Source organism: Colias philodice, chromosome 30 (assembly GCF_061535455.1).
Source record: "Colias philodice isolate Cphi_HAF_F1 chromosome 30, ilColPhil1 Martin Lab GWU primary, whole genome shotgun sequence".
Taxonomy (NCBI): domain Eukaryota; kingdom Metazoa; phylum Arthropoda; class Insecta; order Lepidoptera; family Pieridae; genus Colias; species Colias philodice.
Window position 1 is genome coordinate 1,322,239 of NC_143115.1, and position 13,409 is coordinate 1,335,647.

The window sequence follows — 13,409 nt, forward strand, 5'->3', positions numbered from 1 at the left end:
CTTTTTATCGTCATAACCGTTTACCACAGTTCAGAAAACAACATAACGTGTCCTAAATTAAAATCCAATTCAAACATTTTATCATTGGAAGTATGTTACCATAATTTACCAATACTTGAGACATGTATTGTTAGATCTACACTACAGGCGAACACCAATACATTTTCACTTCAACGAATCGTTAAAACAAACACTTTGACGTTTACCTACCGGTGCGGAACGATATTTTACAAAAAAAACCGCCAATTATAAACCGATCTATCAAACGAACATGCATACAGGACTATTTGACTGTTACATTGGTTACAAGCTATTATCATCGTGAAAGAGTTAATTCGTATGAAGATAATTACCCCTATTACAAGCTGGTACGAATATGATCAATAATATTGGTCCAAAAGGAAATAAATATTGATGTGGGGGTCGTATATATCCTACTTCTATTATAAAGGCGAAAGTTTGTATGGATGTATGGATGTTTGTTACTCTTTCACGTAAAAACTACTGAATGGATTTGAATGAAACTTTACCACAATATAGCTTATACATCAGAATAACACATAGGATAGGTTTTATCCCGGAAATGCCACGGGAACGGGAACTATGAGGGTTTTTCTTTGAAAACGCGGGCGAAGCCGCGGGTGGAAAGCTAGTTTGACCCATATATTTGTAAGTATAATATGTAAGCATAACATCTTAATAATACTTAACATAATAGGGTCTGGCTGATACTGACAGCGTGTGTTTTTGAACAATAAAAGCGACTAAGTACGTAAATATCAAAATATAGCTCGATTAAGGGCCGATTTTTCAATGCTTGGATAAAACTTATTCGTCGAATAATGTATAAAACTATCATTTTAAAAACGTATTCTAATTGCCCGTATTTGACAGTTTACGTGACATTTTAATATGTATTATCGTGTAATATTTCAATGGACGGATAAGTTTTATCCAAGCATTGAAAAATCGGCCCATAATAAATCTATATCAAGCCCTAAATATGCAAGTCTAGATAACTTCCCGTACCTTGTATAGACTTGTTTACTAAACGCGGAAGGCGTTTATGGTATTACTTGAAGACTTGAAGGTTGAACTTAAAATGCATCAGCCTTGGATGCATTGGAGTTTATGGTAATGGATGTTTGACGTGTAGCGTTTCTTTTATGTGGTCACTGAATAATATTTTATAGATAGACTTGGCTGAAGAAAGAAATCATAGGTTTATTTACTGCTCTGCCCTTATTTGTTTGTTTTTATTAGTATTTGTAAGAAAATGCTATTTACTTAGTTTTTCGTGGAACGTAAGATATATTATAGTGCAGATTACTTAGTTATGTACCTAAATGAAAATTCGTAGACAAATAATAATGATTATTTAACTAAATAAGCCATAAAATAAACAAGAAACAACACTACACACTTTGTGTCAATAAAAATGACCTAAGTTCGTTGCACAGATTGTTCAGTAGCCATCATCGCTTCGCTTATATTTTATCATAATTTCAGTATCACCTAAAACTAGTATAAAATATAACATATTACTGTAATGAAGATGTACATGAAGCATAAAGCGGTCACCCATCAATAGTCACACTGCACTTAAGGTTGCTTAACCGAGCATTCACTGTATGTAACGAAAATATACAGTTATGTGTTAGGTATGTTAAACATATGTAAAAAACTATTACAAGAATTGGTTTACATTGAAGTAGTTTTAAAGATTTAAGCATACATAGGAACATAGGGACAGAGAAAGCAACTTTGTTTTATACTATGTAGTGATTACGAAAAGTTTAATCAAGTAAAGCAAATGTGATATTCTTCTAATAAGTTTATACACTATATTAAGTTTTACTTATGCCTAATAAATATACCTAGAGAAAATAAACACGCTCCAATAAGATTAAATTATTGTATTGTCATTTGTCACCGATCCTTGTTAAGTGTACAAAGTTCGAACTAAATATGTCCGTTTTATAAAGTGGGTCAACATTTGTAAGAAGTCGGCATACAAACATATAGGTGAAGCTAATAACATTTCTTCCAAATCTTTTCTAATCCAACCAAATATAGCCCTTAATACTTACGCAATAAATCCTTAAATCAATAACAAGGACGAAAACATCCGAATGATATTCCAACATTGACACAGAATGGCGACCTTGCCGCCAAAACATCAGCCTACCCGAATAACTAACCCACAGACTAAAATATGAAGTTATAATTTGTCAATTAGATGACATATGCGATATTGGAAATATTTTGTGCGATTATCTATGGCGTATATACAGGGTGTACCAAAAAGTAGTGATGAACGGAAGCTGAGATGTAGAGGACCTAGAGGGCTATCCGAATAACCCCCATGTACCTATGTTATGCGATTTTTCGTATTTTCGGAGTTATGACGTTTTTTTCAATTTTTCACCTATCGCCGAGTACGATGATATTTTCACTCATGCTGACGTCAATGATTGCGGAAGATGCTTGATTTTTTTTGTGTGCTAAGCTGAAAGATAGGCCAATTCAGTATGGTAACATTTACTATCGTTAGATCTTTGAATGGAATAAAAAAAAGAATTAAATGGCAAGAAAGATAAAATTACCCAGTATGTTCACCACTTCAAGGGCCCGTAAAAAAATAAAATCACATAAAAAAAGTTTTCCGTTTGACTTTTAAAAACTTGCTCTATCTATCAGATAGCTACCCTGAAAATTTCATTTTATTATTCAGAAGGCTTCAATCGAAAAATTTAAATCTAAATGTTTTAAGTGCAAAAATTGAATTAACATGATGATCATTAAAACCAATAAATAGGTGTTTAATTACCAGAAATTTTTAAAATAACCCCGCCGTTGCTCAATGCAAGTGCGATATCACCGTAAAAAGTTGTCTTTTAAATGTCTGAATGTTCTTTTATCATTTTTAATGGTTTCGTCTGCTACTATGAATTTCCGGGTTATTTCGTCCAAATTGTAGCAGTCTCTCGTCTTTGTAGTATCCCACGGAAAAAAATCAATAGGGTTTATGTCCGGGGACCGTGCAGGCCAGGCTAAAGGGCAAAGATACCCTGAAAGATGGATTGGTCGTTGCAGCCTGCGCATGCGCCGGTGACGCCTGCCATAAAGCCTGGCCTCTACGGTCCCTCGACCTAAACCCCATTGATTTGTTTCAATGGGAATACTAAAAAGACCTCGGCTACTTGAGAGAATGCCACAATTTGGACGAAATAACCCGGAAATTCAGAGTAGCAGAAGAAACCATTAAAAATGATAAAAGGGCATTCAGACATTAAAAAGATAACTTTTTACGGTGATGTCGCACTTGCATTGAGCAACAGCGGGGTTATTTTAAAAATTTCTGGTAATTAAACACCTATTTATTGGTTTTAATGATAATCATGTTAATTCAATTTTTGCACTTACCACATTTAGATTTAAATTTTTTGATTGAAGCCTTCTGAATAATAAAATGAAATTTTCAGGGTAGCTAACTGATAGATAGAGCAAGTTTTTAAAAGTCAAACGGAAAACTTTTTTTATGTGATTTTATTTTTTTACGGGCCCTTGAAGTGGTGAACATACTGGGTAATTTTATCTTTCTTGCCATTTAATTCTTTTTTTTTTATTCCATTCAAAGATCTAACGATAGTAAATGTTACCATACTGAATTGGCCTATCTTTCAGCTTAGCACACAAAAAAAATCAAGCATCTTCCGCAATCATTGACGTCAGCATGAGTGAAAATATCATCGTACTCGGCGATAGGTGAAAAATTGAAAAAAAACGTCATAACTCCGAAAATACGAAAAATCGCATAACATACATGGGGGTTATTCGGATAGCCCTCTAGGTCCTCTACCTCTTAGCTTCCGTTCATCACTACTTTTTGGTACACCCTGTATGTTATTTTTACGTTTATTCCATGTATTATTTAATATGCTTATATCAAGAGTGTAATAGTTTCATGTTTGCTTTCTACTAAAATGCGATAGCACATTTTATTCATAGTATACAATAAATGTTCTTCAGTAAATATCACATTTGGTTTTTCATTCGATTTGAAGTTTATCTCTCCTATTCTTAATGTATATAGATTACAATTTACATACACTAGTTATGTATAGGTATAGATACCTATAACATTTTGTTTACGAAAAGTTGTATTTACGCGAATCTCCTCCAACTTATCTATAGGCAACTTATGCCAAAAATTCCACGAACCACAAAGACATAGAACAAAATAATAGTTGTACTGTATTAGTACATACTTGGTACCAATTCATGCAAACAGTGCAGACAGACATAAGGACCAATTAATGTGATTAGAAGGGTTTTCAATTGTTGACTCATAACTTAAACATACTTAGTATCTATTAACTAATTAAAAAGGGTCTTTAACATATTCTATTTTTTACCAAAAGATGTATTGTATTTTTATTGGCTGTGTGTTTGTTGAATTATTTATTTATTAACTGTACAATCTATTATTTATTTGAAATTTTGAAAGATTAAAAAATATAAAGTTTAATTATAACTTAAGTAAGTCATTTTTAAGACCACTTTTTATTCTCTCGTGTGAAAACGGATGTATCAAGGAAATAATTCATTTATTAGTAAGAAGGTACATACTTTCTTGGTAAAAATTATAAAAATGATAAATTACTTTATTTACCGACAATCGAAAATTCTTGTTTATTTAAAGGCTATTTATGAACATATAGGTAGATATAATATATTTTTCTCCGATAACTTTTACACATCTTATATTCTGTAGTTATTACTAAAGATTATTTTCCAATTAAGTGTTTTAAAATCAAATGCCTGTATTCCATATACCACTAGTAGTTATTCAAAAGTTATGGAATACTCTCGATTCCGGCCTTGCTTTCAAACATAACAAGTGTCTGAAACTCCACCTAACCCACTTTATATTTGCGAATGCTATCAATATTTACTCTCACGAATACATTATAACTCTTATCTTAAGAGAATTAAATCATCACGCTCAAAATTACTTGCATCACTAAAAAAACATGCCTACCCACCATTGTAATACGGTCGAAAATAACAAAATACGTGAATTACCGACAAATAGTTAATTACAGATAGCAAATATGCTTAAAAACTAGCGTTTCAATTAACTCAAAATGGGTCATTTGCCGCTTTTTTTTATTAAAAAAAACAATATTCAAAACACCATACCATAATTCACATTTAAAAAAAGAACACTGTCACAAATAACACTGGCCACTAACGCATCCAGAACATTCCCGCTATACACCCTGGCCACTAATTACCAAAACCACTTGCATCCAGAGCGATTTTTTGTAATTTTTTATTTTTATTTTTTATCTGTGACGATACGCGAGACTATCGCGCGCGGCGCGTCAATTCAGACTGCTTAGACGAATGGTGGGAGGCAAGTACCTACGTACGTGGGTTAATTCAAATTAAAATTGCAGTCGCTCCGTGAATTTAAAGATTGTATAATATTTTGTTATTGCATGCGACCGGTTTTATTGTGTATCATTGAATTAACGTCGAATAGTATTAGAAGCCCTAGCTGACGTCCAAATGCTGTGATTAGTGCCGCATTACAAATATATCGACCTTCGATTATTACGTTTAGTCAGTTGAGACGTGTGATAAAACGTTAAAATTGCTTTTTGCTCGTGTTTTAAATGGTTTTTGTATTAAATATAGATAGACTAGAAAACAAGCATGTTTATTTTTATTTTTTTATAAGAAAGTTTTGCACTGTAGACTAAACACATAAAAAGCGAAATAATGTTTTATTGTATATATTTATCAACGAGTAGGTACTTACTTATGTCGGAATTAACAAATTTTATATTATATTAAATTTTATTCTATGTGTGTAGTCTCGTACATCATTAAATGATATTAAATAAAACCACAAAAATAACTCCAAATGCACCTAAAACGCAGTATAATTTAGATAATAATTAATAACTAATAAGAAGAACACTCAAGTAGGCAAAAAACTCTATACCTAACCTATATCAAAGAAGAAAATAATATATTATTTAACTACAATGTAACGTTGACCTTGTCCAACCTCGGTTTTTACTAATCATCACCATTAGAGTAAATAACTATTTTGTAAAAAGCGCAATTATTTAATTAGTAACAAATGAACACTCCGCAGTTATTTTGCTAATTATAAATTAATTCAAACACCTGTAATAATACGTAAATACACATTATCTTGTATGTGTTAAAGTTTGTTTATAAGTCGATTAACTTATCAAAGAGGTACGACATTTTTGAAGTGAAACTTCTTTATCGGGGTTGGAAAAAAATTTAGTGTAACATTTTTTCGTTACGCGTGACATTTTTCCGTTACGCGCCATCTTTTTCTTATCCCTACCACGCGTGGTTCGACGTATTGCTGAAAATTTGGATATAGTAAATTATTTTTTGAAAAATAAGGTCATAAAGAAGTTTCACTTCTTACGTGTGTACACTAGTTAGTACCTACACGCACACATTTTTTAGGAATTGTATACCTAGTTACCTAAAGAAATGTTTTCGCCTTCTAGATGTAATATGTACCTATATTTTATTTGTTGGGTTACCATAATGTAATTACTAATTAGTAAGCAGTGTTTATTCCAGTGTGGGAACGTGATGGTGCTAGGTGACCAATATAGCGCTGTCATTTTTCCACACTGGATGTCATACTGCTATAAGATATCATGGTTAATCTCCAGCCCATATTATAAAAAAAAATATAAAATAATTTGCCGAAGACTAGTTTTGCTCCATATGCTTCTTGTTTAATGTAAAATAATTCACTGCGTGCAAATCTTCGTGCATTTACTTTCGAATAGTTGGAATTTGACGTTTATCATAGATATAATTCCAAACTTCCATATTTAGTATGAGTTCTTGATTATTCTATATCTAACGTGGTCTGTTACAGACACGCTTTAATAAGACAGGCTCATGAAATTATTGTATTGTCACCGATCCTTGATAAGTGTTTGAATTAAATATGTCTGTTTAAAGTGGGTCAAAATCGAGTCTATAGGAGTCGGTTACATACAATTTACAAACATACAGGTGAAGCTAATAAAAGCGTGTTAATCAAAATTAGGAGATTCATGATCGTGCGCATACTGCAGTTATATTATAACTAGCGGTCCGCCCCAGCTTCGCCCTTGGTACATATTTCGCAATAAAAGGTACTTAGCCTATTTTGTTTCTTAGGGTCTAAAGATTATCTGTGCCAAATTTCATCAAAATCGGTCCAGTAGTTTATGCGTGAAAGCCATACATACATACAAACCTTTCCTCCTTATAATATTAGTATAGAAGTATAGATTTATCATCTCTGCAGTTGGTCTCGGAAATTCAACAGAACTGTATTGGGATTTCCATTCTGTAAATCAACGTTGTTTTATCTTCAATCCATTATAAATAAAGACAATCGTAATTGCAAATAAGCTTCTATAGTGACATCATGATAAATTATCACTCAATGTCACTTTTAAACGATATGTCATATACGGTATGATGTAGTTATTTTATTATAATACTAGCTGTCCGCCCCGGCTTCGCCCGTGGTACATATGAAAAATAGATGTTGGCCGATTCTCAGACTTACCCGATATGCACAGAAAATTTCATGAGAATCGGTCCACCCGTTTCGGAGGAGTATGCAGACTAACATTGTGACACGAGAATTTTATATATAAGATAGGACGTGCTTATGTTTGCATTGTCTAAATAAATAGGTGTGGGCATTTGGAAAGGTGTGTTGTCAATGAAAGGTCTGTGTGCATAAAATTCGCATGTATTTTATTACATTTGAAGTTTATCCTATCCTACTAATATTATAAATGCGAAAGTTTGTAAGGATGGATGTATGTGTATTGTGTATGCATGTTTGTTTACTCCTTCACGCAAATACTTCTGAATTACAATGAAATTTAGCACACACATAGAGGGTAACTTGGATTAACACATAGGATAGTTTTTATCCCGAATCGCACGGGTATTGGAACTATGCGGGTTTTCTTTTGCCTACGCGGGCGAAAAGCTAGATGCATCGACAACAGAACCACGTTGTCAAGTTGTATTATATCTTTATATCTTTTTATCGATATGTGATCATCTATAGGTATTATTAAAAAGGTCGAGTCCAAATCGAGGACAATTTGGACAGATAATTACGAATGTTGGATTTGTTCCGTTTCGCGTACGCAGAATAAATATGAATACATCGAATGAATTGACAAAAACCGGTTTTAAAAACAAACTTTATACAGTAGTATTCCTCGCCTCGTGGTAATAAAATGTTATTAACATGTATTAATTTTAAATTATATGAACCATACACTGCACATGATAATTTTCCGCAAAGTCGAAAAAAGATTTTCGATGGTGCAGTACGTCTATATTCATTTACTCGAAAATCATTATTATTAACTAATTATATTGCAGTACGTCTGTATTCATTTACCATCATTATTAATTAATTGTAATATAATTAATAATCAAACTTAACTTCATTACTTAATTATCAAATAGGCAAAAATAAAGCCAAGGATCATCTTTATTACCCACATCTTTTATGGAATTACGAGAGCCTAGAAATCATTTTTCCTTCATATTATATTGCATAGATTATAAGATATAGATGTCCCAGATATCTAGAGCTTTTTGCTTGACCTATAAACGTTCTTATCCTATTCATCTGATTATGATAAAACTTACACATATTCATAAGAAATTTTCTCACTTTATCAAACCATTATCCTTACTACAATATTATAAATGTGTTTGTTTGTTCTTTATCGCTAATTATTAAAAATGACATCACATAAGAACACTTATGTACATCTTAACGCAGATCTGTTTGCCGACCTACTTGATCGTTTAGGTGTCAAGGTTATATTACAATGCGTAATTGTATGTAGGCTTATAATTTTATTTCTTATTCCTACCTACCGCCTCGTTGATTAGTTAGTTCACTGTTCAGATTAACTGAAAACAGAGTGGATAATTGAATTGTCACGTACCTAATAAGAATTAGTTTGGATAAAAATATGCTTTCTGGTCCACTTTTTCACCTTTTCTTTTTACTTCATCTTTTCTGCTTCTATTCGTAGCCTATTAGTCATACATACATGTATTCAAATTTATAATAGAAGCAGGAATGATTAGGCAGTGTAGGTACGTATTGATGGTTTTCGCTTTTTTTGAATGAAATATGAATTATCAATAAATTACTCAGATAAAACAAATCAGATTTAGTCTAAATTAAATAAATCCTAGTGTTAATAAATATTTAAATTAAAAAATGTTGTGTGGTTTTATGAAACCACGGTAAAAGTGAAACTGTTCGAACGGTTCCGAACACTGCTTTGTGTAGCGCATGTCGCGTGTCGGTCGGCTGCCGAGTAGGTATACCTACTCGGCAGCCGCGATACGTGACGCGACATGCGCTACACAGACCAAAAAGTTTGAGACGATGTAATAAAAGTTTCACTTTAATAAACACGTGGTAAAATGAAAATTCTATTAAAATCCTCACAGCTTTCCATCTCAAGAGCCGACTTCAATATTTGAAGAGCTCTTGAATCGCAAAGGCCTAGTTTTACGATCTCAAGTCTTGACATAATGAAATTAATTTAAATCTTATTTACTTATTCGAGATTAAAGCGTGTTTTTGACTAAAATATTGTGAACAAATGTTTCTACTGAACAAAGCATTTTAATTTTTAATTGAATTGTATGAATCTAATACTATTAAAAATTAAAATTAGTGTATGTTTGTTTGTTTTTCAGTTCAAGAGAATGATGTGTACCTAATATGTACCTACGGATGTGAGTTTTTGTGTTTAGATATAGATAACTGATAGATAGCGGAAGGGGAAAATAATATAGGTTACTTATATAGAAGCCGTAATTTTTCAAATATCTCATCGGAAAAATATGTTTTTTTTATAAGTGAATTATTTTTATTAAAAAAAGGTTTTACAGCTTTTCTGCAATTATAAAAATAGTAAATCAATTCACTTTAAACTTACCCTATCCGAAATCGCCTCCTCCATTTTCCCGCGCTTCAACCCAGGCGCGCGAACAACATTCGACGGTGGCGCCATAACGGCGGCCGGCGGAACGCTCCCGCCCGCGCCCGGCGAACCCACCGGTATGAAACCGGCTTCCATCGCGTCAACTTAACATCACTACTCGACGCTAGATGGCGCTGATATACAACGCGCGAACAGATCGATTATACACAACAAACATTAACGCGAAAACACAACACAACACTTCACTATTCACGATTAAACACTATTCAATTCACTTGGACGTTTTGGTTAAATCACTAGCCATTTTGAGGAACTGTTTTGTTTTTAAATGTTTGCAACACATTCACGCGCGATTTTGAGCATTTGTTGAACGGAATGTTATGTATTTATCACACGAAAAACACTGCGAATAACTTTTATCACATTAATAATTCGATGGAACGCGTTTTATTTATATATTCGGTCGTAATTAAAACAAAAACGAGTCAACGCGACGACGGTTTCAAGAATTCTGCATTTTGACTCGACACTCGCTTCCCTCTCCCTCACCGCCGAACCTGTGAAAGAGACAGACAACCATTATGGTAATTGACAAAACAACGATATGAATGGGCAGGTTCCGCTAATAAATATCTTTTTACACTATCAAAGATCAAGGTATACAGCGATAAAATATTAAATAATGTATTGTATAATAATGTGTTCGTACACGTGAATTTTTCAATAAAATATAAAACGCGGGAAACAACGTCAATTTACTTTTTTTCGCCTTGACACTGGCTGAATTGCACAATGCCTCATCGTTAAAAAAAACAAATTGTGAAACTGGCCTTGCGTCTAGCGACTTTAGTCCTAAACAGCTTATTTTAATGTCAATAGATTTTCGTAATGAACCTTGTTAATTTGCATTTATTTATTTATTTATTTATTTATTTTACAAAGGATAGCCAACAATTGTTAACACTAATTTTAGACATACAAGGAGAATGCAATTTAACAAATCAAGTGCAACAATTAATTATAGGCTAACACCACATGCCTTACAAAACGGTTATGATTTAAGAACAAAAAAAAAACTGATAGATACACAAAATAACGTTTAACAATTATCAATAAAATATCTATTTAAAAAAATAATGTCAGTCATATTAAAATAAAATCGGAAAACAAAATTACAATTTTAAAATATTAAATTAAATTAACTACATAAAAACCAACTTAAAAATTCATTTTTTTTTATATAAATAATATCTAGTTACATAAAAATAAAGTTCGACAGACATAATATATATTAATTAGCAATGTAAACATTCATATTAAAAATAAAATCGGCATTCAGATTACAATTTTAAAGTATAAAATTAAAATACATAAAAAGTAAAAACCAACACAAAAACATTGAGATAATATTAATAGGAGACGACACCGCCTACATCACTTATGTTCCACTCAACATACGTCATGTGACGTATGTTGAGCGGTATTTTTTAATGGTTTTAAAGTGAAACGCATCAAACATGCCTTCGTGTGTGTTACGATATTGCACAAATAATACAAATAATACGGAAAAGTGCAAAGGAATAACTTTCATCGTTAAGTACCTAACTAAATAATAATTTTTAAAACTTAGTTAGAGCAAAAAAATGGCGCACAGATTTTGTTCGTGGTGTCTCCTCCATACGTAGTAATATTATCTCAATGCACAAAAATTGAAATTTTTTTTATATAACTATAATAATCTCTACACAAAAATATATGTATGTAGTTTGACAAACATTAGAAAATATCTATTTATAAACAATGTAAACATTCATATTAAAACAAAATCGTCATTCAATTAATTACAATATTAAAATTAAAAAAAAATAAATAATAATAATATAAAAAGATTACAATAAAATAAATTAAAAATTATTTTAATACAATTTATATAATTACAATTACAATTTATATAATATTTAGGGAATCCTTGTGACAGATGAAAAATATAGCTGCTATTGTTTTATCTTTACGAAGGTCTAAGTGTGTGTTATTGATAGTTTACCAAAAACTTATAATCTATGATATATAAAAAAGCTAGATATGTTACCCGCTCTCTATTTTGGCAAGAAAAAACTCAGCTAAGTGCCCGAGTTTCACTTAGTCACGCACCATTCAGCGTCGTGGCTGGACGTTCTTTTTATATTTTAATCGGCAGTTGTTATTACGAAGTACATGAGTGAGATATGTATTATGTCTCGTCCGTGAGAGTGAAAGAGAGAACAACTGTATTGGTGATAATGCGTTAGTAAGTAGGTATGTATTAATTACGCCGTTTTTAGTGCAATGATGTTGGCGTATGCCGCGTCTACTAGTATAATAGAGTCATTGCTTATAATACGTTTTTTAACAATATCACTCTTATTATTTTTTATACAGTTTGGTTAACTTTAAATTATTGTTTCTTTACCACATCGTTTATTCAAATTTTATCAAATGGAGAATGGAGCAAATTGCCCAGAAAGAATCAGAAATAGAAAATAGTGAGTAATAAACGGTATCTAATCTAATTTTATTAACAAACTAGCGGTCCGCCCCGGCTTCGCCCGTGGTACATAATATTTACGTTTTCTCTACATAAAAACCATCCTCGTACTTCAAGGAATATAATAAAAAAAGAATTATCGAAATCGGTTCAGCCGTTCTCGAGTTATGCGCTTACCAACACATTTTGCGATTCATCACTACATAGTATAAAACAAAGTCGCTTTCCCTGTCCCTATGTCCCTATGTCCCTTTGTACGCTTAAATCTTTGAAACTACGCAACGGATTTTGATGCGGTTTTTTTTAATAGATAGAGTGATTCAAGAGGAAGGTTTATATGTATAATAACATCCATTAAATAGTGGAGAAGTACTGTTATTTTTGAGGTTTCTAATGTGATGTCGTAAAAAATTACATTTTTTCCGCTTACATTGCAAACGCAGGCTGAGGCCTACGAGTTTTATCAAAATAATGTACTAAATATTATACACATTGAAAAGGTCTAAAGAAAAGTCCGCGATGGTATATGTCTATCTCTTATGGATAACCCACAATAACTTTTTTTTGTCATTTACTTTTTACGACAAAAAATGGCAAATTTTCGATGCGATTTTAACCAATAGAGCATTAATCCTTAACCAATTAAATACCTTGAATACATTGTTCATTTAATATAGATCTATATGGCCCTTTACACCGTATGATTTAAGTGAATATTTTCGAAGATATTACAGATTTAAAAATTGCGGGACGTAGCCTTTGCGGCGGTACCGGCCGGCCGCCCGGCTATCTATTTTATACCCGTGCGAAGCCGGAGC

At 32.2% G+C, this 13,409-nt stretch overlaps 1 protein-coding gene across 6 annotated transcripts in view; it reads right to left on the reverse strand.

Annotated features, from left to right (window-relative positions):
* Window positions 1-13,409, reverse strand: part of Wdr62 (WD repeat domain 62) — a 128,297-nt gene that overhangs the window by 91,164 nt on the left and 23,724 nt on the right. For 4 of the 6 annotated variants that reach the window (XM_089713325.1, XM_089713326.1, XM_089713324.1 and 1 more), the window contains exon 2: window positions 10,062-10,624. In XM_089713325.1, the coding sequence (XP_089569451.1) occupies window positions 10,062-10,202 (141 nt within the window). In that variant the 5' untranslated portion in view covers window positions 10,203-10,624. Of the gene's footprint in view, window positions 1-5,205; window positions 5,421-10,061; window positions 10,625-13,409 lie in introns of those variants that run through there. The other 2 variants (XM_089713323.1, XM_089713322.1) reach the window with 1 other exon arrangement.